This window comes from Ochotona curzoniae, unplaced genomic scaffold, assembly GCF_017591425.1.
Source record: "Ochotona curzoniae isolate NIBS_2020 unplaced genomic scaffold, NIBS_Ocur_1.0 contig_4501, whole genome shotgun sequence".
Taxonomy (NCBI): Eukaryota; Metazoa; Chordata; class Mammalia; order Lagomorpha; family Ochotonidae; genus Ochotona; species Ochotona curzoniae.
This window is the reverse complement of record NW_024466307.1, coordinates 17,250,193-17,274,377: the sequence shown is the minus strand read 5'-3', so window position 1 is coordinate 17,274,377 and position 24,185 is coordinate 17,250,193. Positions and strand designations below refer to the sequence as shown.

Sequence of the window (24,185 nt, the reverse complement as noted above, 5' to 3'; positions counted from 1 at the left end):
AGTGGCGGCAAACCTTTGCCCAGGTGTTTGGTCCTTGTCACCCATGTGGGAGATCAGACGAAGCTTCCTGAGCCTGTCCTGGTCCTAGTATTCAGCTGGGGAAAGTATCGGTACATCAAAGATATCTCTCTATCCCTTTTCTCTCTTTCTTTCTCTCTCTCCCTCATTCCCTCCCTTACTCCCTCCCTCCAATCCCTTGTCTCTGTAACTCTGATTTTCAAACAAATAAATAAATCTTTTAAATTTAAAAAAAAAAAATGCTATCTGTTCTTAATGACTGCTGCTTTTCATTCTGGCCTTACGAAAACCCAGTGACAAAATAACAGAGCTCAGGTAGTAGTAACTGCACATACGTGGTATGGATTGTATTGTCTTTTCCTTTTGCCAAGTAATGAATAAAAATACAAAGACAGCCCAGTACATGGATTTAGGTACACACACACAGATGCACACATTTCCTCATGCACACGCATACACACGTTTATATTTTGATCCCAATGCTAAATTAAAACATTGCTACTTCTGAAACAGGCAAACTCTACAATCAAAGTGAGCAGTGCACAGATTTTCAGGTTAAAAGGCTCTTACAATCAGAATACAGATCAAAACAACAAGTCATTACCTGTACTCCAAAAGTCTCCTGAGATGCCCAATTCAATCACTTCCCTCACCTTGCAAAGGGTCGCCACTAATCTAACATGTAATATCAAAGATCACTTCTGTTTTGTTTTCAACTCCATTTAAGTGAAAGCCCTGGCTACGAACAGTCGGGTATCTTTTACTCAGTAAGTTGATGCTATTCGTTTTTTTCTCCTAACCGCAGAGCAGAATGCTCTGGGTGAGTATTTCATAACAGATCCGTTCTGCTGCTGCCTTGGACAGTTTCCACTTGTGGACATTAGAAATGATGCTTCTGAAAGTGCAGAGCATCTTCCACAATTTCTGTTGGGAATGAGTATATATCCTGGGTCACATGGTATGCATATATCTTTCTTAAGTAGATGCCGCCACTTTTTCCAAAGTGGTCGGTGCCGCCAAGATATTTTGACAGCATAGTTCACCCACATTCTACTTTTCACATCTGTGAAAGCTATGTTTAATCAAGGCTACCTTTCTTCTTCTATTCCAAACTAGCTCTGTTAGCAAAAGTTGCCTTATAAAGCTGGTTCTAAAAAACTGACCCTTATACATTAACTGCATAGGTATCTTATTCTGTCTGGTGGTTATATGCCAAAGAACATGTAGACAGGGAGCCACACATCTCCCTGAAAACTGCAATCTAAACATGGATGGGTTCATTTTGCAACATCAGTCAAGCTCAGTTCCAAGTAGGTGAATACTGAAATCTGGAAACAGAAGTAGCAGTGAACTCAGAAAATAATTATGAAATATAAGGTTTCGCAATAGTAGCTCCCACTCCCAAAAAGAACCATTAGTAAGAATTTTTTATTCCCAAAACAGTCACCCATCTGCCTGTCAGAAATTTTTCTTCCGAGATTAGATCATGAACAAAAGGTTTATGATTGCTTCCAGTTCAATTCCTTCCACTGTCATGAACACTTCCTATACCCCAGATTTCAGGAGATCAGAAAGTAGTTCCCGGCTCCTGGCTTCAGCCTGGACCACATCTGCCTGTCGCAAACATTAAGGGAGTGATTCTTTCTTTGACTCTATTTCCCCCTGTTGTTCTTTCAAATCCAATGGCAGGATCTAGTTCCATTCTATCTTTGATTTCTCCTTCCCACAAAATCCAAATGTATAACCTTCATACACCAAGTAATCACCATCTACTCAGAGAATTCCAAAAGAATGAATGAATAAATGAATCTCACAATTTTAAAAATTTTCAGCATAATAAATGTTGAATTCTGAATTAATGCTGTCGTCTCTCTTTGATATACCCTTCTAGGGATAGTTCAGTCATGGTTACTTCGTGCTAAGAAATTGAGAAATTCATATTTAAGAAAGATAAATCTGAAATATACACACACATATACTTTTATAAACTCAAATAAAAGGAGTGACATTCTATTCATTTATTTTGCCCAATACATCTACTCGTATGCACATGAATATGAGTACATATAAGCTCACAAACACTTCAAAAATGATTTTAATCTTATACTCATTTTTAAGTATCTTCATCTGTGAGTAAAGCATAAAATTAAGATTTATCTTACACCTTTCCATTAGATTATTGTTTACCATAACTGTCTATATTCCCACTAAACTAAGGTCTTTCTACATTCAAAAAATAACATTTATCTTGGGTATTTAAAGAAATAAATATAACTGATGCTGAAAATAAAACTTTCATAATGTTTTACACCTCAATTTATTTCAGTATAATTTAAGGGAAAACAGTATTGAAATATCATATACTACTACTGGATTATTATTGAGCAATGTCAGAGAAATTTTTTGCCAACAAATCATACATTTTGTTGGTTAAAAAGGCAACAAAATGCTATTTTAGTGTTACAACTGCTCAACTAAGCAACAGTAACTCTAAAGGAAACAAATATATGTTATATGTTAGTCTAGCAAAAGGCCTTAAACAAAATGTATAATTTCAGAAACATCAAATTAAAGACAGATTTCTTAGAGAATAGCTATACTTACGTCAAAAGCAGAGGCTCATTATATAGGAGCCCATATATTCAAGATGTATTTGAAATAGGAAAAAAGATCATATTCTTTCAACCAATATTACAATATATTTGTTCTGAAACAAATGCTACTGTAATGTAAAATAATTCAATTATTCTGGATCGAAAAAGAAATCCAATTCAGCAATTCACAAGTTACTGTTTGAATGTTCTTGTAACTAAAAAACCAAAACCGAAGAAGAAATGTTTCATTGCACCGGAGTCCCTCCAGGAGGTCCTTAGAAAGGGGGTTAAGACAATATTTTCAGACACATCATGTTCTTGCAACTAGACAAGGAAGAGCAAACAAGAAGAAATGTTTCATTACACTGTGGTCCCCTGAAGAGGCATCTAGAACAGGAGGATAATATTTTCAGAAGCATCACATTTCATAAGCTATTTCCTTACTTGGGCATTTTATTAAAAAGGTGTGGAAAACTCCTGCAATCAACACTTTTGGCTTTAACCCAACAGGCCCCAAATTCTGGAACTCATATCTGCTTGAATCATTTCTTAACATTCCACAAAACAGGAACACATATGTGGAGAAAATTACCTAATCCAATTGATCAAATTAATACAGCAAAACTCCTAGTTTCACTGCCATCCCAGTAAAGACTTGCCTTCTGGGCCCAGCACAGTAGCCTAGCAGCCAAAGTCCTCGCCTTGCATGTGTCAGGATCCCATACGGGCACTGATTCTAACCCCAGAGACCCCATTTCCAGCTCCCCGCATGTGGCCTGGGAAAGCAGTCAAGGATGCCTCAAAGTTTTGGGACCCTGCACACATGTGGGAGATCTGGAAGAGGCTCCTGGCTCCTGGCTTCAGATCAGCTCAGCTCCAGCCATTGCAGCCATTTGCAGGGTGAAGCATTGGATGGAAAATCTTCCTCTGGCTCCTTTTGTCTGTATATCTGACTTTACAATAAAAGGCAAATAAAAACCTTACAAAAAAACCTTGCCTTTCATAACTGTCAGTGTACTTCAGCTTTTGAAATAGGGCCTCAAGATAATCTCTCTAAATAGGAGACAGAATCTCAAGATACATATTCCATAATATTTTCTCCCTCTTTATTAGAATTCTGCCAAAATTTAGCACCTTCCATGAGACTAAGCATTAAAGAAGAACTAAAAAGACCATCTTCCCAATGATATCATTAAGTGTTAGAAATACTTTCAAGTTGGGAAAAGTAGGGCATCCGATACCTCTTCTCACACCTTAAGTCTCAGCCAGTGTATCTGGATTCTACTACATTGAGAATACAAGGCAGTCAAAATGGAACATCCACAAGATTCCCAGACACCAACCTTAACTTCAATCCCCATCTATTGGGAATGAACATCCTGACTGGCAGTTACTGGGACAACACCAGGGTCCATCTGCACAGGTACTAGATCCCATCCCCTGCCACCTCCCCAAAATCTTACTCTGGTAATTCAACCCACTGCTCCAAAAATTATCAACTTTTATTATTCCAATAGGATTATTTCCTTCTTTTTAACTAGGTAACTAATGTTCCCAAATTTACTGTCCTATTTTTTTTTTAACACTTTGACAAGCAGAAGTTCTTGAACTTGGTCTATGTTTATCATATGCAATTCTTCCTTCTCATCTTGGAATTTCCTCTTCAAAGCCTCATCCCATCGTTTTACTGACAGTGGTCATCAGTGACCTCTTTCTTCTTACTACTATTGGTTTTAATCACTAATCTATCCAAAGCACCCAGAAATACACTTGATACATGATGCTCAGAAATATCACTTCAATCAATAAAACTACCAAAGGGCAGATATAAAAACTACTAGTTGGCACAGCACTTAAGAAACCACTTGAAATACTCATGTCCCATAGCAAAGTCCAGGATCTCTCCTCTGCTTCCCACCCAAGTTCCTACCAACATACACCCTGATGGTCAGCGTATCAGCATCCCTGCTGTTCTAGAGTTCAACGGGAGACACTGGTGGCGTTTCAAGCCCTTAGCCTTGGCCCTGCGTATGGCTGACGTTTCAGCAGTAGGCCAGTACTATAAAAGGTGCCTGCCTCTTCTCCCTTTGTCTCTCTCTCATGCTTACTCTTGCTTTTTGCCTCTTTCTCTTTCTTTTCCCATTTTCTCTTCCATCGCCATTCCTCCCTGTTTTTTTTAATTGCTATGTCACTTGATATTTACCATTTTTTTTTCTCTACGTTTCAGCCAAAATCATACCTTGGGAAAAGAAGACAATACCAGAAGGATAATCATGATACATGATCTGCCTCTACAAAATATTTGCACTTCTGTAAATAGAAGATATTTAACCATGATTGAATTATACAGCCAAAATAAATATTAACACATCTAAGAATATGACTATACAATCCTAACCCTTATTACACACCTGAATAAAATACTGGAATTTTAAAGGAAATATACAACCCAAGGCTCATCTTGGTGTTAACTTTCTTTGAAAGTACTCTTTCCAGAAATATTAACCACTGCAGAGTCGATGTTTTATTTACCACCTTCACAAACTAGGATCATGTGAAACAGTTTGTTTTCTCTCCTACACATAAATGAACTTTGGGCGAAGTTTTCACAAATTCCCATGATATATTCAAATTCATATTTTCTCTAATTCTTCCATACAAATTTCTGTTGCTGAGATTTTATACCACTATTACAAAGTACAAAAATAAAATTTATAGAGAGGAAACAGCAATAGAACTATGTTTAATTGACCTATTTCTTATAATACTGTTCAAAAAGTAACAGTCACTGGGGAAAATAATTTGAATCTTGACAATTTTCTTGTTTTAAAGTAAACTGAAAAGCAGCATTCTAGTTATCGAAAAGACTGAATTATGCAAGGGTTTCACAGATATACCTGGGAGCATTAACTTTTAAGAACTGTGCACTGCAAATCTTTCTATCTGCTTTATAAAACTAGCTGTAAAACATTAATAATTGGCATCAATGTGTCAGGTACCCTGACTCACTAAAATATTTTTACTTTAAACAGTATCTGTTACAGAACTACTCTGAAAAATTGGCAATCTATCACTGTCCTGGCCCAAGGGTGAGGAGTATCCAGCCCACAGGCTAAAGACCTGTGTGATCAATTGTTCTGGCCTTGACAACACAACTGCAATAGGACTCAAAATTCCACAAATCCATAGCCACCCAATTTTTACGTTGACAACTTTTTATGGCCTATAAATGATCTTATAAATATCCAAGTGACCCTTGGCACTGCCTGTTCTAGCTGGTTCTCAGTTTTGAATTCATTTTTACCTTTTTACTTTAAATTTTTTCAAATAATGCAGAAAAGTATAAAGAAGGGCACTATGAATACATGAGTTAACAACTTTTCACATTTTATCATATTTGTTTCACATGTAAATAATAACTCTATGTATTTAATTTTCTAGAAAAGGGGTGTACATGTTAATATCACTCCCCATGGGATTCATGACAAACATCTTAAAATGAAGAAATAACTTTATATTATTTTGAAAGGTATATGATTCAATAAAGTCAACACTTACAAATATCATTAAAGACTTTCTAAAACCTTATTTCAATGGGTAAGATATATTTATAAGTATTACTGCCATTTTTTAAGATAAATTGGATGAAATGCAATATGCAGCACTGCTTGGTACAAACTGGCAATGCATCATCACTACGCAATCAATGAGCATGAGAGCCTGAAGGTGCCAGAGAAGAGACTGTTCTCTTAACTTACAACATGAGCATACCCCTTCTGAAACACTGCATGTTTAGCTCATCTGGTGAACAAGGCTTTTCTTCAACGATTATCAAAGATAGACCTTCAAATGATCACAAGTTCTTTATAAGAAATAACTATTACATTTTTCACGTGAAAGCTAGGTTTTTACTCATGTTCTCCAATAGGAATTGTTATCGCATGCGTGTACAATATAATGTAGAAGAGCACAGCTGTCCTCTCTCCGCACTGAACGGCAATAGCACTCTTCGCTCACGGCTAATAAACAACAGATGAGGACACTACTGGATATCCCGGGCCAGGTAAAACTGCCCCTTGGTGAGACCCGCCAACATAAACAGAGGCAGAGGCAGAAAGAATTCTTCAACAGCTACTAGAGCTACAGAAAATAAAACAGATTTTCAAATTCCAGAATTTAAATATACTCATTATAGTTTAAGATCAACTTATGAGTAAAAACTTCTTAAAACTAAATTAGTATTCTATAGTGTGAAAATAAACATATCCCTGATCTCCATTAAAATAAAGATATGCTGTTCTTACATTTCTTATCTCTATCTTAAGAATAACACCCTACCTTCCTGCTGTCTCCCAGGAATAAAAACAACTGTGGTCTTTCATTTCAGTTTGGAAGGCAAGAGAAGAGTTTTCCTCCTCTGATTCTACAGGTGCTTCCTCAAAGTGCTCTCCCGGTGGCCTGAGGTGACTGGTAAGTCTATACTTACAAAAAAGTTAATAAGACCTGCATATTAACAGGAGTGATAAACTGTTACAGCAAATCAGGAGTAATTTTATATTCACTGATTACCAAGACATTACTTTTTCAACTTTGTCATTGGAACACTCAATCACTTACCATAGAGGTAACCGATCGTGCGTCTTCTTCATAATTTATTACTGGGGGCGGCTCTTTCCCATCATTTTCTTGTACTTTTTGTTCCAGTAATTCTTTCTGTGCTGCAAACTTTGCCTCAGTGCATCTCAGCTGCTGGACTGACTGTTTCAGCTCTTCAAGCGTCTGTTTTTGGCTTAGCAGAAGCACAATACTGAAACAGAATAAGTTAAGTATAAATTACTTCAACTTCTTTCAACAGTAAAGAAAACTATATATACATAGGTTACACTTTCACTGAATTTTTAAGGGACCTTCAAAATATGAAGAGATTATAACTCATTGTAGACATTATTAAATGTTATCATTAACGAAATGGAAGGAAGTGCTTGGAAGCAAAAGCCAAATTCAAGATGCTTTCAAATATATTGTGATTTATGGCACTCATTTTATTTTACAGCTAACTCATTTAACCAAAACTACAATTAGGTCCAGAATTGTAGGATCTAAAATGCATAAAAATGACAGAAGGTAGGTTCTTAAATTTATTTCAAATCTCAAATGTAATATAGATAGAGTCATATCTCCATGCATAAATCAAGTCAAGGTGACATCCAGGCATGAAGTTGTATATGATGGCAGCAAGGCTATGTGCTTTAAGCTATGGAAAGCTGTACATCAAGTAAGAAGGGTTGGACCACGACTGAGGAAAGCAGCACAGCAGAGGTCCCCAGACCTTCACAGTATCACCAACATGTGAGTGTGTGTGTGAGTGTGTAAATTATTCACTAGCCTTACATTAGAAAGCTACATGGGTCCCATGTCACGTGCTTCTTTACTGTTACTTTTTGGCCCTGGGAGACTCCCTTCAAAGGGAATTTCAAAGGAATTTGCCCACTTGAAGATTCTCCAGAGTAGCAGTGGTAGGAACATCTCTGCAAATACCACCAGGCATGGAATATTAGTGTCTTAAAAGAACCATGCCAGGGACGGCTAAAAATAAATTAGTATACATAAGGGCCACTATATTATAAATTAGGGAAACCTGTAGAGTTGGAAAATAAACTCATAAAAAACACTGCCCTTTTAAATGTAAACAGGGATCAATCTAAGCCAAGTATTTCTAAGCAGAAGCAAACCATACTAAGAGATTTATTTATAATATGTTCCTGATCAGAATCTTTTCAAGATCTAGGCATAGACAAAGATTTTTTAGCCTGGGCATCAGAAGTACAAATCACAAAATAAAGTTTTAAAATTTCGATTTATGAATGGTCCTATCAAGAAGATGGAAAGACAAACTAGACACTAGGAATAGAAGGGCTTGAAAATTCATATCTAGATTAAATAATGCACTAAACCACACAACTACAAAGCAGGTGATAGAGTGACACAGATACTTCAATTAACATGACACAAGGTTGACAAAAGCACTGGAATGTGCTACCACGTTAGTATGAAAATGCATATTAAATCAATACAGAGGTATCACTACGTACCTAGTAAAACAGTTCAAATATAAAATGACAGCATCAAGTGCTGGCAAAGATGAAGAGAAACTGGATCACTCACATTGCTGGTGGGCATGTACAGCCATTCTTGACCAAACATGCAATTACCATACCATTAGCAATTACACGTCTGGGTATTTATCCCAGAGAAAATATAACCATGTTCACATGAAAGAAAAAAAGAAAACCTGTGTGTGACAGTTTAGAGTGCTTGCTTTTATTTGTTAAAAGCAAAACAGAAACGAAGCAGATATGTTTCCAACGGCGAATGACGAGACAAACTCTAGCAAAACCACACTGTTTTGGACGGAATTGTGTTCTCCAAAAATATGGTCAGGTCATAATCCCTGAAACCTCATAATGTGACTTTATTTGGAAACAGGGTTATTGTAGATGTCATTAGCTATAATGATGTCATACTGGAATGGGAGGAGCTCTTGAGCCTCATGGCTGTTGTCCAGACAAGAAGCATATTTGATCGAGAGAAGAGATCTGCAAGCAGAACCCCATAAGAAAGCACCCCCCGGGGTTGAGATCATGCTTCTACCAATCAAGGAATGTCAAAGACTGCGGCCATCCCAGAAGCTAGGAGGAAACCATAAAATACATTCTCTCTCAGAGTCCTCCCAAGGAATCAGCCTTGTCAGCACCCGAGTTCAAATTTTCACCTCCAGAACTGTGCCACAAAGAACTTTGGCTCTTTAAGTCATTTATTTTTAGAAAATGACATGAAAAGCTATACATATTTATGGGGTATTATGTGATGTTTTCATGGATCATATTTATTTCCTTATATTGAAAATTGTATCTTTTAGTTTTCTATTGAGAAATACACATCCAGTTGACATTATTGCCTACCACCTACATGCGACAGGACCTCAGAACTTCTTACTCCTTCTAAGCAATGGTCTAGTCTCTATAAACCAGCCTTTTCCCAACCCTTCCTCCCCAAGTCCCTCCTCAGGCTCGGGTTATAGCAACTTGTTTAGATGGTCTCTGGGATCTTTTTTCTCTTTAACTACCAAAGATGAGTGAGATCATACGATACTTGTCTTTCTGTACCTACCTTATTTCCATAACACACGCAAATGACGAGGTTTCATCTTTTTGTGGCTAAGTAGTATCCCATTGTCTATACGTACCACATTTTCCACATTCACTAGTGGATACACACTTAGGTGGCTTTCTATTCCTGGCTGTTGTGAATAGTGTTGTAATAAATAGGGCACGCCCATGTGTCCTCAGTAAATCAGCTGGATATATATATATATATATACACAGTAGTGGAATTGCTGGGTTATACCATTCATATTTTTTTTTCAGGAACCTCCATACTATTTCCTATTTTCCATGACTACTGACAGTGTCCAAGGGTTTCCCTTCACCACAATCTTGTCAATACTTGTTACCCCTGTCTTGTTTATGGTGACCAGTTGTGCCGTGTGAAGTGACAGTGGTTTTGACTGGTGTTTTCCAGATGAGGAGGGATAGTGAACACTGTGTTCACCTTGCTGACGGCCACCACGTGCTTATGTCCCACTGACGAATGTCTGCTTACCTCTACAGCCCATCTGCAATCAGTCATTTTGCTTTTAAACTGAGCTCTTCATACACTTATTTCATTTTCCTGCCTAAATTGTTCTAGCTAAAGCCTAGTACTATGTTAATTTTTAAAAGGAGGCATATTTATTTTACTTCAAATCTTAGAGAGAAAGCCTTTGCTTTTTTCACATTCATTATGATTCTAGTTAGCTTTTGGCTTGTTACATATGGTTTTCATAATATTACTATATGTCCTTCCTGTGCTTAACTTGATGAGTTTTATCACAAAAGGATATTGCACTTTACCAAGTGCCCTTTCTACATCTACTGAAAAGATCACATGACTTTTGTTCTTCAGTCCGTTATGCTATATCACACATATTGATCATTTATGTTGAAGTTCTCTTTCATCCCTTGGATAAAGCCGACATAATCAAGTGATCCTTTTAATGTGCTGTTGAAGTTGATTTGCTCATATTTTTGCCAAACCTTACTGCACCTGTGTTCATCAAGGATACTGCCTTCAGCTTTCTTTCTTGTAGCCTCACCTGGTTTTGGTTTAGGACTAGTGTTGGCCTCATAGAATGAGCCTGGAAGGCTGCCCTTCAATCTATTTGATTTCAGAAAGATGGGTGTTATTCATCTCATTATTTGCTAGAATTTAGCAGGGAAGCCATCTGGTCCTGGACTTTCTTTGATGGGAGCTTTTTTTTTTAATTCAATCATTCTATTCATTATTGTTCTGTCAGTATTCTATTTCCTCATAATTCAATCTGGATATGTGTATACAGCTAACAATTTGTTCCTTTCTTCCAGATTACTTAATTTGTTACCAGATGGTTTTTCATAGAACTCTCCAACAACCAATTGTTATTCCAGGGGTTGTCAATGGTAAATCTCAGAATTCATCCATAATTCTGTATTTGAAATTTTGGCATTATATTTTTTTAATTAGTCCAGGTAAGTATTACAAATGCCACGTTATAAAGGAACCAGTTCTTTATTTCACTAAAGGAACCAGTCCTTTATTTCACGGATTTAAAATAACTCAATAAAGCCATAGTTAAAGAAAAAGAGTTAGAGACACGGATCTTTTGTCTGCTGGTTCTCTTGCTAAGAAGTGGCAACTGCCAGGCTAACGGAAGTCAGGAGTAGGAGCTTCATCTAGATCTGAGTCTCCCCTGGCATTTTTCGGGGGGATAGAAGCAGGGACTAAGGCACTTGGGCTATCTTCCTCTGGTTGTTTACTAGTCATTATTATGGATCTGCATCCAAAGTGGAGCAGCCAGGACACAAACCCACACTCAAATGCGATGTCAACATCGCAGCTAGTGTTTTAGCTGCTACACCAGAGCATTGGCTCCAATTTTTTTAATGTTGTCCCCCCCGAAGGGATTCAGGTGCATATGGAAAAGTGGACCCATTTAGCTTCTGTAAAAAAAGCTTAAAAAATACTTAGTAGACATATCTCTACTCCTACATTCCTTCAAATACCACTTAATGGAAAATCTCATGCCTTTCTTTCATTTTCAGACCACCTGTGTCCTTAGAGATGAAGTGAGGCGGTAAAGAGCAGAATCTTACAGGATTTGTCTTAATTTTTTGGCCATTACATATATTTTAATTGGTTTTTAGTCCACTGACATACAAGATAATTATACTTATTTTGCACTAGAGTAGCTCATTTTTTTCCCTTTCTTCCTAAATTACAATCCTCACTTCTGACTGTCTTCTTTAGTGATGCATTTGATTCCTTGCTTACTAGTTTCGGTGGGTCTGTTACAATTTTGGTTAGTGATTACCTTGAGGCTTTAAGAAAAAGAAGTTCCATAGTCCTAACAAGTTATCTGGAAATTATAACATTGCATGAGAAAATATAGACTATAGAGAAAAAAACATATCGGAAACCCTAATAAAGTATATTTGAGCTCTATTCCTCCCCCAATTTTGAATTTTTGATGTTATTTGTACATCTTTCTAGAGTGCTTATATTTTAACATTTTAGTATGGTGATTATAATTTAATTTTCACAATAAAGATATGATATCACATGTTTACAATTTTTGAGCATTTTGAATTTTCAGTATAGTTACTTTTACTAGTGAGCTTTGTAACCTCTGATGTTTTCTTCTTGTTAACATCTCTTTAAGTTCAAAGAAACACCTTCAGCACTTGAGGTAACATAGGTCTGATGGTGCTGAAAGCTTTCTCAGTTTTTCACCTAATCTTCGACAAAAAAACAGAAAACAACCCAGGGCAAAAATGCGGTTTCTTCAACAAATGCTATTAGGACAGATGAACAGCAGCCTGCAGAAGTAAGAAACAAGACCCTCACCTTTCATCATACACTAAGATCAAACCAAAATGAATAAAGGATCTAAACCTACACTCAGAAACCATCAAACTATTAGGAAAAAATGCAGGAAATACTCTACAAGATGCAGGCACAGGCAAAGACTTCCCAGAAAAATCCTCAAAACCACAGGCAGTCAAGACCAAAATAAACAAATGGGACTACATCAAACTAAGAAGCTTCTGCACAGCAAAGCAAACAATCAACAAACTAAAGAAGCAACCAACAAGAAGCACACTACACCACAAATAGAGGGCTAATGCCCAGGATATACAAAGAACTCCAGAAACACGATAACAACAAATCAAACAAACCAGTTAAGAAGCAGGCAAAGGAAATGAGCATTTTTCTTTTTTCTTTTTTTAATTTTTATTTTTAATTTCGAATTTTATGGTAGAATTCCATAGAGTCTGGGGTTCCCCCCACCAAGTTCCCACCTCCCCAGGACTGATTTTCCCCATATTGTTACAACAGTAACATGAGGAGTTATAATTCCATCAGTCTGTTTAAGTGTGCCCCAACATCTACATGGGAGAGACAGAAAAAGTTCTTAACTCCTAGCTTCAAACATGCCTACCACCATCCATGGCGGTCATTTGGGCAGTGAATCTACACATGGAGGCTTTTTCTCACAGAAAACAGCCTCCTTGGAATCTTGGGGTTCATGTTAGGCCCACAAGAGGCCTGGGGTACCACAGGCCAAATCATCAGAGTTCAGACATCTGCCTGATACAATGGGTTGAGTCCTGAAGCTCCATTCACAAGCACTGGCCTGATTTCCATAACTCTAGTGAAGGTGATTTAGTGTGTGTACATCTGTGTATGGAGCAGCAGTCATCAAAGCTTCTTACGCAGCCACCATCTTGAGTCTTCTTAAGTTGTTTTAAGCCATATAATTGGGGCCAGCGTTATGGCGTTAACAGGCTAAGCCACTGCTTGCAATGCTTTCCATCCATATTAGAGTGCCAGTTTGTGTCCTGACTGCTGTGACTCTGATACAGAGCTCTGCCAACATGCCTGGAAGGCAGCAGAAGATGGGCCAAGCACTTGGGCTCTTGCCATTCATGTCAGAGACAAGCGCAGCATTTTTGCCTTCTGTTTTCTGGCTTACTCAATTTTACTTTTTGGAGCCATTTAAGAGGTGAACACATGAATGGAACACGGAAAATAACTCTCTCAACCTATTCTCTCTCTCTCTCTCTACCCACACCTCAGCCTATAAAATCAATCAATCCTTTGATAAGATCTGTAGCAGTTTATTCTCAACACAGCCTTGGAAAATAATACATATACGATGGAACACTACCCACCAATAGAAAGAAATGAAAGAAACTAATGAAACTGCAGAGAATTTGGCTGAGTGTAAAAATCCAATCCCAAAAGTTTAATTAGTATGGCTTTGTATGTATGACATTCTTGAAAACAATATGGAAATAGAAAACAGATCACTGGTTCCAATGCGCTAGGAAGAGAGAAAGACTAAAGGATCACGTTACAAAAGTGGAATTACAGGGATCTTGATAGTAATGGAATGTTTTGTATCTTGGTTTTATCAACTATAATATCTGGGTTGTGAGACCATTTTAGAGCTTGTAAGCTGCTACCCAACACTGGGAGAGAAAGAATTGAGGGCACACGTGAACTCTCTGGATTGTTTCTTAAAACTGTATTTTCATCTGAAATTATTTCAAAAACACTTAAATAAACACTATGAGAGCAGGCTTTTCTTTTTTTGTCTGACAAGCAAGTTAGTGTTGGGGTTTTTTGTTTTCTTTTGCTGTTGTTTGTTTTTAAATTAGCTCATATGCTTTGGGTTCCTGAATAATTTGTCTTGATAGGATTTTCTCATTCTTCAGGAACAGTAAATATTGTGTTAAATGATCCCTGCCACTTAGACATTCCAAGAAAGTAGCTTCTTACTAAGAATGAGATTAAAATGTAGATTTTTGCTGATTTTTAGTTTAGCTTTAAAACAAAAACAAAATGAGACTCAAATGGGTGGTACAATAGAGCTTTAGCTTTTTTCACCAACATATCTGATCAGGAAATCAAAAGAACCAAATTAGCTTCTTCCAATGAAAACCATTGAACTCCTACATATAATGATATAATCTTAGATATATTAACATTTTGCTTTTGTTGAATTACTTTGAAAAGTAATGGTTTTATCAATACATAACAGATTATAAATCTTTAATCACTTGCAACCCCTTTGATCAAACAAGCTATAACTTTAAGCTATAACTTTAAACAAGCTATAACCCTTATTATATAAACATGACCACAAAGGTCCATAGAAAGCCATGATTAAGTATAAGAATCAGAATGAATCTTTATACAATGAAGTACTTTCTCACACTCCATGAACTCCGCACATTCAAGGTGCCTTCTGTCATTCAGGTCTCAGCAACAAGGCCATCTTCTAGGGGACTCTTGATAGCCAATCTTATGTAGGTACTCCTGTGTTTTCCTCATATCTCAACCATTCTTTACTCACTGCTACCACAACTGGCATTAGAATGTGGGCCATCAGTCAGTAATTAGATCTTGTGTTTGGGGGGGGATTACTCATAAATAGACTGGGTGTCCCTAAACAAAGGATCCCAAACAGCTCATTCACTCCTTTTGCCACGTGGCAATGTGAAGACATAAGAAGAGAGCAGACCATAATCTAGAACAGGCAGCTCTCACAAGAACCCTACCATGTTGGCACCCTCATCTCAGATCCCATCCTCTAGAACTGTGGGAAGTAAGTTCATGATACTTCACCAGGGAAGCCCAAATTATTACAGATATTTCATAACAACTTATAATAAAGGCAATAGTTCAAATGGTGTTCCAATAGTCTGTGTGATATAACAGGATAAACTGTGTTATCATTTACTAAAATAAAGAATACTGGGGCTGGCATTGTGGTGTAATGGATAAAAGCCACCAGCCGCGATGCCTTTTCCCACATAGGTGTAAATTTAAGTTCTGATGTTCCACCTCAGATCCAGCTCCCTGCTAATGCATCTGCAAAAAGCAGCAAGATGGCTCTAGTACTTGGAACTCTGCCACCCATGTGGGAGACCCAGATGAAATTACTGCTTCTTGGCTTCAACATAGCTCAGCCTTAGCTCTTGTGGCCACTTGGGAGGTAACCTGTAGATAGATTGATTCTTTCTTCCTTCCTTCCATCCATCCATCCTTCCTTCTTTTCTTTCTTCCTTCCTCCCTCCCTTCCTTTCTCCCTCTTTCCTTTTTTCCTCCCTCCTTCTCTCCCTCTCTCACTCCCTCCCTTCCTCCCTCCTTCCCTTTTTTCCTCCCTCCTTCTCTCCCTCTCTCCCTCCCTCCCTTTTCACTAGCTCTCTTTTCCTCTTTCTCTCTCCCTTTCTCTCTGTCTCTTTCTCTGCCTTACAAATAACAAATGAGAGAAGGAAGGAATGAACGAAGGAAGAAAGGAAAAGAAAGAAAACGAATGTGAATGGGTCCAGATAAATAGTCCCAGAAAAGAAGAGAGAATGAGAGATTTTGGGGAAGTATAGAATAGTTCTAAAGTACAGAATAGACCAGAGAAATATAAGATATCACGAATGCCTTAAAAGTCTTAACAAATAAAACCAGTTGTTACAGGATGGGAGTAAGAAATTTATAAGGCTGAATCATGATTAAAGAAACCAGTAACCACTGTTTTAGATGGTAGCAATCACCAAACTCAGATGTGAAATTCTAAATCTGTATTAAAAGGTTAAATTTTAAAGCAGTAGGAGACATAACAAAATCAAAGACAGAATCAAGACAAAGAGGATCAAGGAATAATTTTTACAAATCTAAAAATTAGCAAGACATATAACAGGTAGACAAAAATAACACACATCTCAGAGTGACTATTACAAGTGAAGCAAATTAATCTTTTCTTTGAGAGATCCAGAAGAAGCTCCTGGTTCTTGGCTTGAGACAGGCCCAAATCAAGCCACGGTGGACATTTGGGGATGGAATCAGTGGATGGAAGCTCTGTCTGTCCCCCGCCCCTCATCCTTTTCTCTCTGTAACTCTGCCTTTCAATTAAAAATAAATCCTTTTTATAAAATAATTTCTTTTTGACTCACTCAGACTTCTTTTCACAGGTCTTAGAAGATTCTTCAATCCTATTCTGTAGCTCCAGGACAGCCTCCTCTTTGTTTAAAAGCATCTGCTGTGTCTGCATAAGTTCTTCTGCTAAAGTTTTCAACCTAGAATGAACAATTTCCGTAGTGTCAATCAACAGACCAGTTAGGTGGACTTTACACACGCACAATCATACATCTAACGCTGTGACAGCCAAAGTATTAGTTCCATGCAGTTTAGTTTGAAGTAAAACTCAGTTCATTGATAGTGTTGGCCACACTGCAAGTGCTGAAGAAAAACAACAACAAAAAGCATGGCTACAGGCTTCTGTAGTAACAGGCAGAAAGGAACATTTCAAACATTACCAAGCGACTCTTGGATAGTGTTCCAAGAGTCATACCTAACCAAAAATATACAGAAAGAGAAAGAAGGGAACGTGTACTTAATTAATGAATGCCAGCCATGTCCCACGAAGAAGGAACAGCAAAAAGATCTGCTTTTGGTTTTTGGATACATGTGTCCAAACATTTTGGCCTGGTCAGTAGTTATGTGAGACCCCAGGCACATTCATAAGCCTGCTAAAATTATTTTCCCATTTGTAATTTCAGTGCACTAACATCTATTTTATACCATTGTTTTAATCATCAAATGAATTGAATATATATAATAATGACTATTATTTGGTAAACATTTAGTAAAATGGTAAGTGGCATTATTTGCATATGTCATATGTTCAAGGAAATCTTTAAAATAAACATAATAGTAGATATCTCCTAAAGAAAAGAAGATGCCACATAGATTTGTGGCAGCTGAAATTGATGGCAAACTATTTTTATTTTCTCATATTATAAAAAAATTAAGAATATTTTCTATAGAAATTTCAAGAGAATTTAATACATAAAAGATGTACTCATAGACAAAATAATTTATAAGACTGAAAACGATGTAAAACATCTATTTTGTGTTTTTTTAGATTTATTTTTATTATTATTTTTTTTATTAGAAAGGTGGATATACAGAGAGGAAGATCTTCCGTCCAATGATTCACTCCCCAAGTGAGCGCAAGGGCCTATGCTATGCCGGTCCAAAGCCAGGAGCCTCTTCCAGGTCTCCCTCCCGGGCGCAGGGTCCCAAAGCTTTGGGCCGTCCTCCACTGCTTTCCCAGGCCACAGGCAGGGAGCTGGAAAGGAAGCGGGGCTGCCAGGATAGAACCAGCGCCCATATGGGATCCTGGGCGTACAAGGCGAGGACCTTAACCATTTGCGCCACCGCGCCGGGCCCAAAACATCTATTTTAAATGAGTTTACAAACGCATGTCTCTGCATCCAACTTGAAATTTACAAATAAAGAAAAAACCTCCTTTCATTTTCTTCATTGCATTTCTCTCCACTGTTGTAACTTTTCTTACAGTTTCTTATTATTTATTTGAAAAGCAAAATTACAGAGACTGGGGTTGAGGAGAGAGAGAGAATCTTTCATCTGCTAATTCACTCCCCAAATGGTCAAAGCAGCTGGGACTGGGTCAGCCCAGGAGCTTCTTCCACATCTCCCACATGGGTACAGGGACCCAAGGACATGGTTGAATTTCCACTGCTTTCCCAGGCCATTCCTAAGAGGAAGGATCTGAAGCAGAGCAGTCAGGACTGGAACTAGCACCAAAATCAGATGCCAACATCTCAGGTGGCAGCTTAACCCAGACAACAATCCACTGACAAAAATTTTGCTCACTCAGATACTTTTTTGTCTTTCCTTCCTGGTTAATTTTTCATTCAGCTGTCTTCTCAACCCTTTCATTTAAGTGAATTTTTTATTAAGCACCTTTTTGAATGTGTCTTTCTATTCTAGACATTAGGGGTTCAGGAACAAAATTGCCTGCAACATTCCACTAGACAGACAAAGAGCAGAAGACAGATAATTCAAAGAATCAAAACATGTGGAAAATATTTTCCTTTTTTTACCATTAAAAGAGAACACTGTAGTAATTACTTTATACACAGATGATGTAATATAAAAAGAGCTTGATAACTTCTTAATTCTATTCACTCCACATCTAGGATCTCTGTATTCAAAAATTCAAAAGCATATTTTAAGAAATAAAATTATGTCTTTACTAAACATAGAGCAATTATGTGTTTTTCATTATTTCCTAAACAATGCAGTATAAGAACTATTTATATTGCATTAGGTTTTAGATAATCTATAACACACATGGAATATGTGGATAGGTAATATCATATACTACCCCATTTTATAGAAGGGACTTAAGAATCTTGGCATTTTGGTCGTAACACCAATCCTCCTGACACATTAAGAGAAAGTTGTTATTAAAATCAACTGTAACTGCTCACTGCTAGTGCAGATACATGATGAGAGTTTATGTATTTCACCTTTGAAAATGTCTTCTCACACAGAGAGTTAGCACCAAAGGCCAGTACCTGTACATGAGTATATCCGTAATATACTTCAGGTATATGCAATGCACAGCACGCACAGAATCTTTACATAATAAATGCAATGCTTTGAGACCTAATTCAGCAACAACAAAAAATCTATACTCAGTGAAAAATACAACATGTGAAATCCATTTTCTCACATTTCCCTGCTTTGATATGGTAGGCAAGAATTGACAATAAAAAGCAAATAAAATGGCTCATATCCATATATGGGTGACAATCAAACTATACTGAGTTGTAGCTATGTCACTGATTTGCATTGCACAAAGCAATGTGAAATAATAAAAGTGTCACATATAGTCACTGTCACGGCTGCTGATTCCACAACTACAGTAGGAAACTACTCACAGACAGAAAAACAAATGAATAAAACTTTACGCACTCTGATGTTCCAAGTTTTAGAACATTTTCATGTGTTTTGAAATGTAATTCTCATTTTGATTTATTTCAATCATCTTAAAATGTTAACAGGAATCTTAGCTCATGGGCTATAGAATAAAAGGCAGAAAAGCTGAACTTGGCTTATGGGAAGTACAAATCGCTTTCAACACAGAAAATGATCAGTCTTCAATTAAAATAATGTTACTCATATTCAATTTTAAACACATTCGCTATAGACATTATCAATTTGAATTTCAAACAGTGTTGTGGTAAACATGAATCCTGAAATTAAACTTTAGTTTAGGTAAGACTACATTTTACCCAATCATAGGGAATTCAGATATAATTTCTACCAATAGATTATATTTAGTAATAAAGAAAATCTCGACAAAGGGTTAATATTTAAAATATATCAGCTACTTTAAAAATTCAGCAACAGAAGGTCCCAGCATTATGGCTCAATTGGCTAAATCCCTGCTTTGCAAACACCAGGATCCCATAGGCATGCTGGTATGTGTCCCAGCTGCTCCACTTTCCATCCAGCTCACTGCTTGTAGCCTAGGTAGGAACAGTGAAGATGGGAGACCCAGAAAAAGCCCCTGGCTCCTGGCTTCGGATTGGTTTAGCTCCAGCTGCTGCTGCCACTGGGAGAGTGAACTAGCAGAAGGAGGATCTTTCTGTTTGTCTCTCTGTAAACCTGCCTTTCAATAAAAATAAATAAATCTTTAAAAAGAAACTCAGCAACAACAAAAAAAATCCTATCCAGTTGAGAAATGAGTGAAGGGCTTTAATAGTTAGTTCTCAAAAGAAATACAACTGGCCAACAATTATATATGTTTAAAAGAAATTCCATAACACTAGCCACCACAGAAACTCAAATCAGAACCTTCAAGAGGTATCATCACATCAAGCTTGTTATGTTGGCTAACATCCAAAAACAGAGAGTAACAGAAGCTGCTAGGATGTGGGAAAATGGGCACGCTTGCACAACATTGTTGGGAATGTGCAGCCCTTGTTGAAAACATGTTTATTTAACTTTAAAGCAATATTATGATTAAAAAAATGTTTTCTAACCCATACTCAAAAATACACACCAGGAATCTTCAAAAAACATCAAGGAAAATAGATATGATGAAAAATCTAGACTTGGCTCTTAAATTTTTGCAACAAGGACAAAAAAAAAAGGTTCTAAGGTGAGACTCAGAGACACAGAAAGCTGCAGTCCCTGTGTACCCTGCCCCTAAAGTCCACACAGTCAGCTCTACCCCAGGTCAAGGCTGGGAGCCAGGAACCCAATCCAGGTTTCCGTGCATGTGGGCGGCAATGACGTCAGTCATCGCTGATAACTTCCATGGTCTGTGTGGGCAGGAAGTTGGAGTCAGGGGCCAAAACTGCTTATCAAAGCTGGGTACTTAACTATGAAACATGGTTATCTTAACTGCTGGGCTAAACATGCACCACATATGTGTCTTTAAATTCCATCTTCTACTAACTCTATGATATATAGATACACACATATAGGTATATATGGGTTATAAAGGAATTACCTTTATAGAGATTTATCTTTAAAAGTACCAGTAGACACTGTGGAAAACTCTGGGAATAAACTTCTTGAAAACAAATCTCCTAATCTTAAATTCATTTTCCTAAACACAGATATGAACATGAAATATAGCTAAAATTTTGTCTCATTAAGATGTAAGAAATTAAATCTTCTATCATGTTATTAAAGATTTATTCTCTTTATTACTTCTGGATCCACTGCTTCATCATCATAATTAAGAAATAATGATATACTATGGCTAATTTTGCTTTCATTATGCCATCAAAAGGAATAAAACAAATTCCACTTAGGTCATAAAATATCTGATTTTACATCAGTGTATAAAAGGTAGTATTTCTTACTTCACCACACTGCATCTTTCAATATTAATATGCTTATCCCTTTGAGTATTAATTAAAACAAATCAATTTCAATGTAAACTTATCTGAAAGAATTAAGCCTTACAATCTTATATTCTTCAATGAATAAATGAATAGATTATTTGGGAGCAAAGAATGATAACAGAAAAAAAAACAGTACTAGTTTAATAATTTATACCATGACACATATTATTTATATTCCTTCACCAAGCAACACATAAATTAAGAAATCAAGTATCTCAGAGCACAGGAATTAAAAAATTTTGCTAGCCATTTTGGAGCATACATCCAACTCTGCTGGTTAGAGTTTCCCAAACCTCCACACTTCTGAAAATCTTACTAGACAATTCTGCTTCTATGGGAACCTGTCCCACATTCTGTGGGATATTTGACATTTGAGGCCAATGTCTCCAGACACTGTCAATAGTCCCCTGGAGGACAAAATCATCCATGGTGAGAACCACCATAAAAACACCAATGGTTAAAGCCAACAGGCAAAGTCAAAGACACCAAGATAGGGGAACAGTGTTAGGAACCTCCTTTATAGGGCTGCAAGGAATAGCTCTCCATTGCAAGGTACTCCTGTGCCTTTTTCCTGTGGACAGTGGCCGGTCTACAGCTATCATTATGCCTTTATCTTGTGCAGATCATGTGTGTATTATTTGTTATTACTTAATCCATCTGGCCAGTTTGAAATTTTTCAAACACCGTTCAAAGACCTCATCCATGACACTGCTCTAGTTCACTGTCTTACCACTACAGGGCAATAAAACTGAACAAAAGATAGATGACATTAATTATGTTATATAAAAACTGTTGATTGAGTTATTTGAGGTAAAACTTCAACAGATGAAATGACATGATGAGAAGATGGGCTAAGTCTTTAACATAATGTGTTACTTAGGTCTTCTAAATTCAAAATACATTATGAATTACCTTTAATATTGATAAGAACGAAGAAACATATCAAGATGTCTCACAATTCCTTTAAATTTTATGCAACAAACAAGATTATTGGTTTAACGACCAAAACATAAGACATGCCTGTCTCAAGAGAAAACTCAGTAAAAAATTCAACTTCTCTAGTAAATGTTCTGACTACAGCGACTGCTACCTCTCACCATTCAGTATTTGTATTCCCAAAATGGTCCTGCCAATAGTTTCAACAATGAAACGTGATTTTTCAGAAATACCAAAATAAGTCATGAGAATCAAAACAATGTACTTCTCAAAACATGTTACTCTGATCAAACCTAATTTACTTTTTATTACTTAAAAAAATGTTGAGATACTGAATGTACTACAGTTCAAAGCAATCAAAGCATCAGTATTTAAGCTGTTCAGATGTTTTAAATACTTACATTACTTGTAAACTTTCTGCTGTTAAATTATTCCACATGATCTCATTTGCCTGAAGGTTTTCATTTTCTTCTAATAACGAAGTATCAAACTCAATTTCTTGTTCTTTAGTAGCTGTTGTTCTAGCAGAGAGTCAAACAATTTTTTGTTAATTAAGTATACTATCTTATATATCTGATTAGACAGCAAAACAGAGTATTTGCTCTTGACTGAAAATTAGATTAACTAAGTAAACACAAATAATAAAAATCAAATTAAATCCTAGGCATGAAAAACACAGTCATGTGATTTAGCCATAGTTTACTCGTTTGTACCATGCAGTTATTATCCACTGAATTTAGACCTGTCACAACTGCAATTAGTGAAAAATTGATGCCTTGAATAGTCATTATTACATCATATGGGCTAATACACATGTACAGCCACGGGATTATTATACAAATATTAGCAAGAGAATACAATTTCATGGATTTATTAACATTAAAACTGATACAGTAACAACCAACCAGCTTTTTTACATATCATTATGTAAATTAGTTGTTATTGAGAAAGGACTTTCAACATCAAGGGTAGACAAATTAATTTGAAATACTCCATGTACTAATAAACTTTGAAATATGCATCATTTATAATTTGGTAGAAAAACAACACTGCCAAAAATACTTAAGGAGACATGCAAAAATCATACCTGTGAACATCTATGAAATTATTGTATTCTGTGCTAGGATCTATCTGTTCAACAGACAACTGAATTTCTTTATGAACATTCACTATTTCCTCTGTAACAAGACTGGTTATCTGGCTGTATTCATCAAATATACCTTTCCTGAAAACAAAAATAAAATGTTAGAACATTTTTAGGGCTTTATCAAGAGAAATGTAACCCCAAAATGGGATCAAAATAATTTTTATCAATATTTACTGATGTTAGTCTCCTACATACCTATAGAGTAAAATACAGGGATTATATAAATGTACAAATTAGCAAGTTACAAAATAAAATAATAATTAAACGATTCAGAACAAGTGTTATTTTTTTTAAACATCTACTTATCTATTTGAAAATGCAGCCTAGCTATTGATAATCTTCCATTTTTAAACATTCTGACAAAAACTTTTGATTGCGTTGCATGGAACTCTGATCAATCCTCATCTGTCTAACGTACCCTTCCCACGTTGGCCAGCTCACAGGGCTTACTCCAAGGCTCGTCTCTGTATAACCCACCTCAACTGCTTCTACTCCTTTAGTGACATCTAACATCTCAGACCTCAGGCCAGTGACAAAAATGTCACCAAAATCATTAGCCTGATCCAAGAAACGCAAATTGAGAAACGCTATTTTGTCGCAAACATCAACATTCTCAATTAA

At 36.6% G+C, this 24,185-nt stretch overlaps 1 protein-coding gene across 1 annotated transcript in view; it reads right to left on the bottom strand.

Moving 5' to 3' along the window:
* FER (FER tyrosine kinase) overlaps positions 1–24,185 on the bottom strand; it is a 214,098-nt gene that overhangs the window by 133,397 nt on the left and 56,516 nt on the right. The window contains exons 6-9 of the mRNA XM_040986133.1: positions 23,505–23,642; positions 22,819–22,938; positions 16,703–16,825; positions 7,230–7,419 (exon numbers count right to left, since the gene is read on the bottom strand). Of these exons, the coding sequence (XP_040842067.1) occupies positions 7,230–7,419; positions 16,703–16,825; positions 22,819–22,938; positions 23,505–23,642 (571 nt within the window). The remainder of the gene's footprint in view (positions 1–7,229; positions 7,420–16,702; positions 16,826–22,818; positions 22,939–23,504; positions 23,643–24,185) is intronic.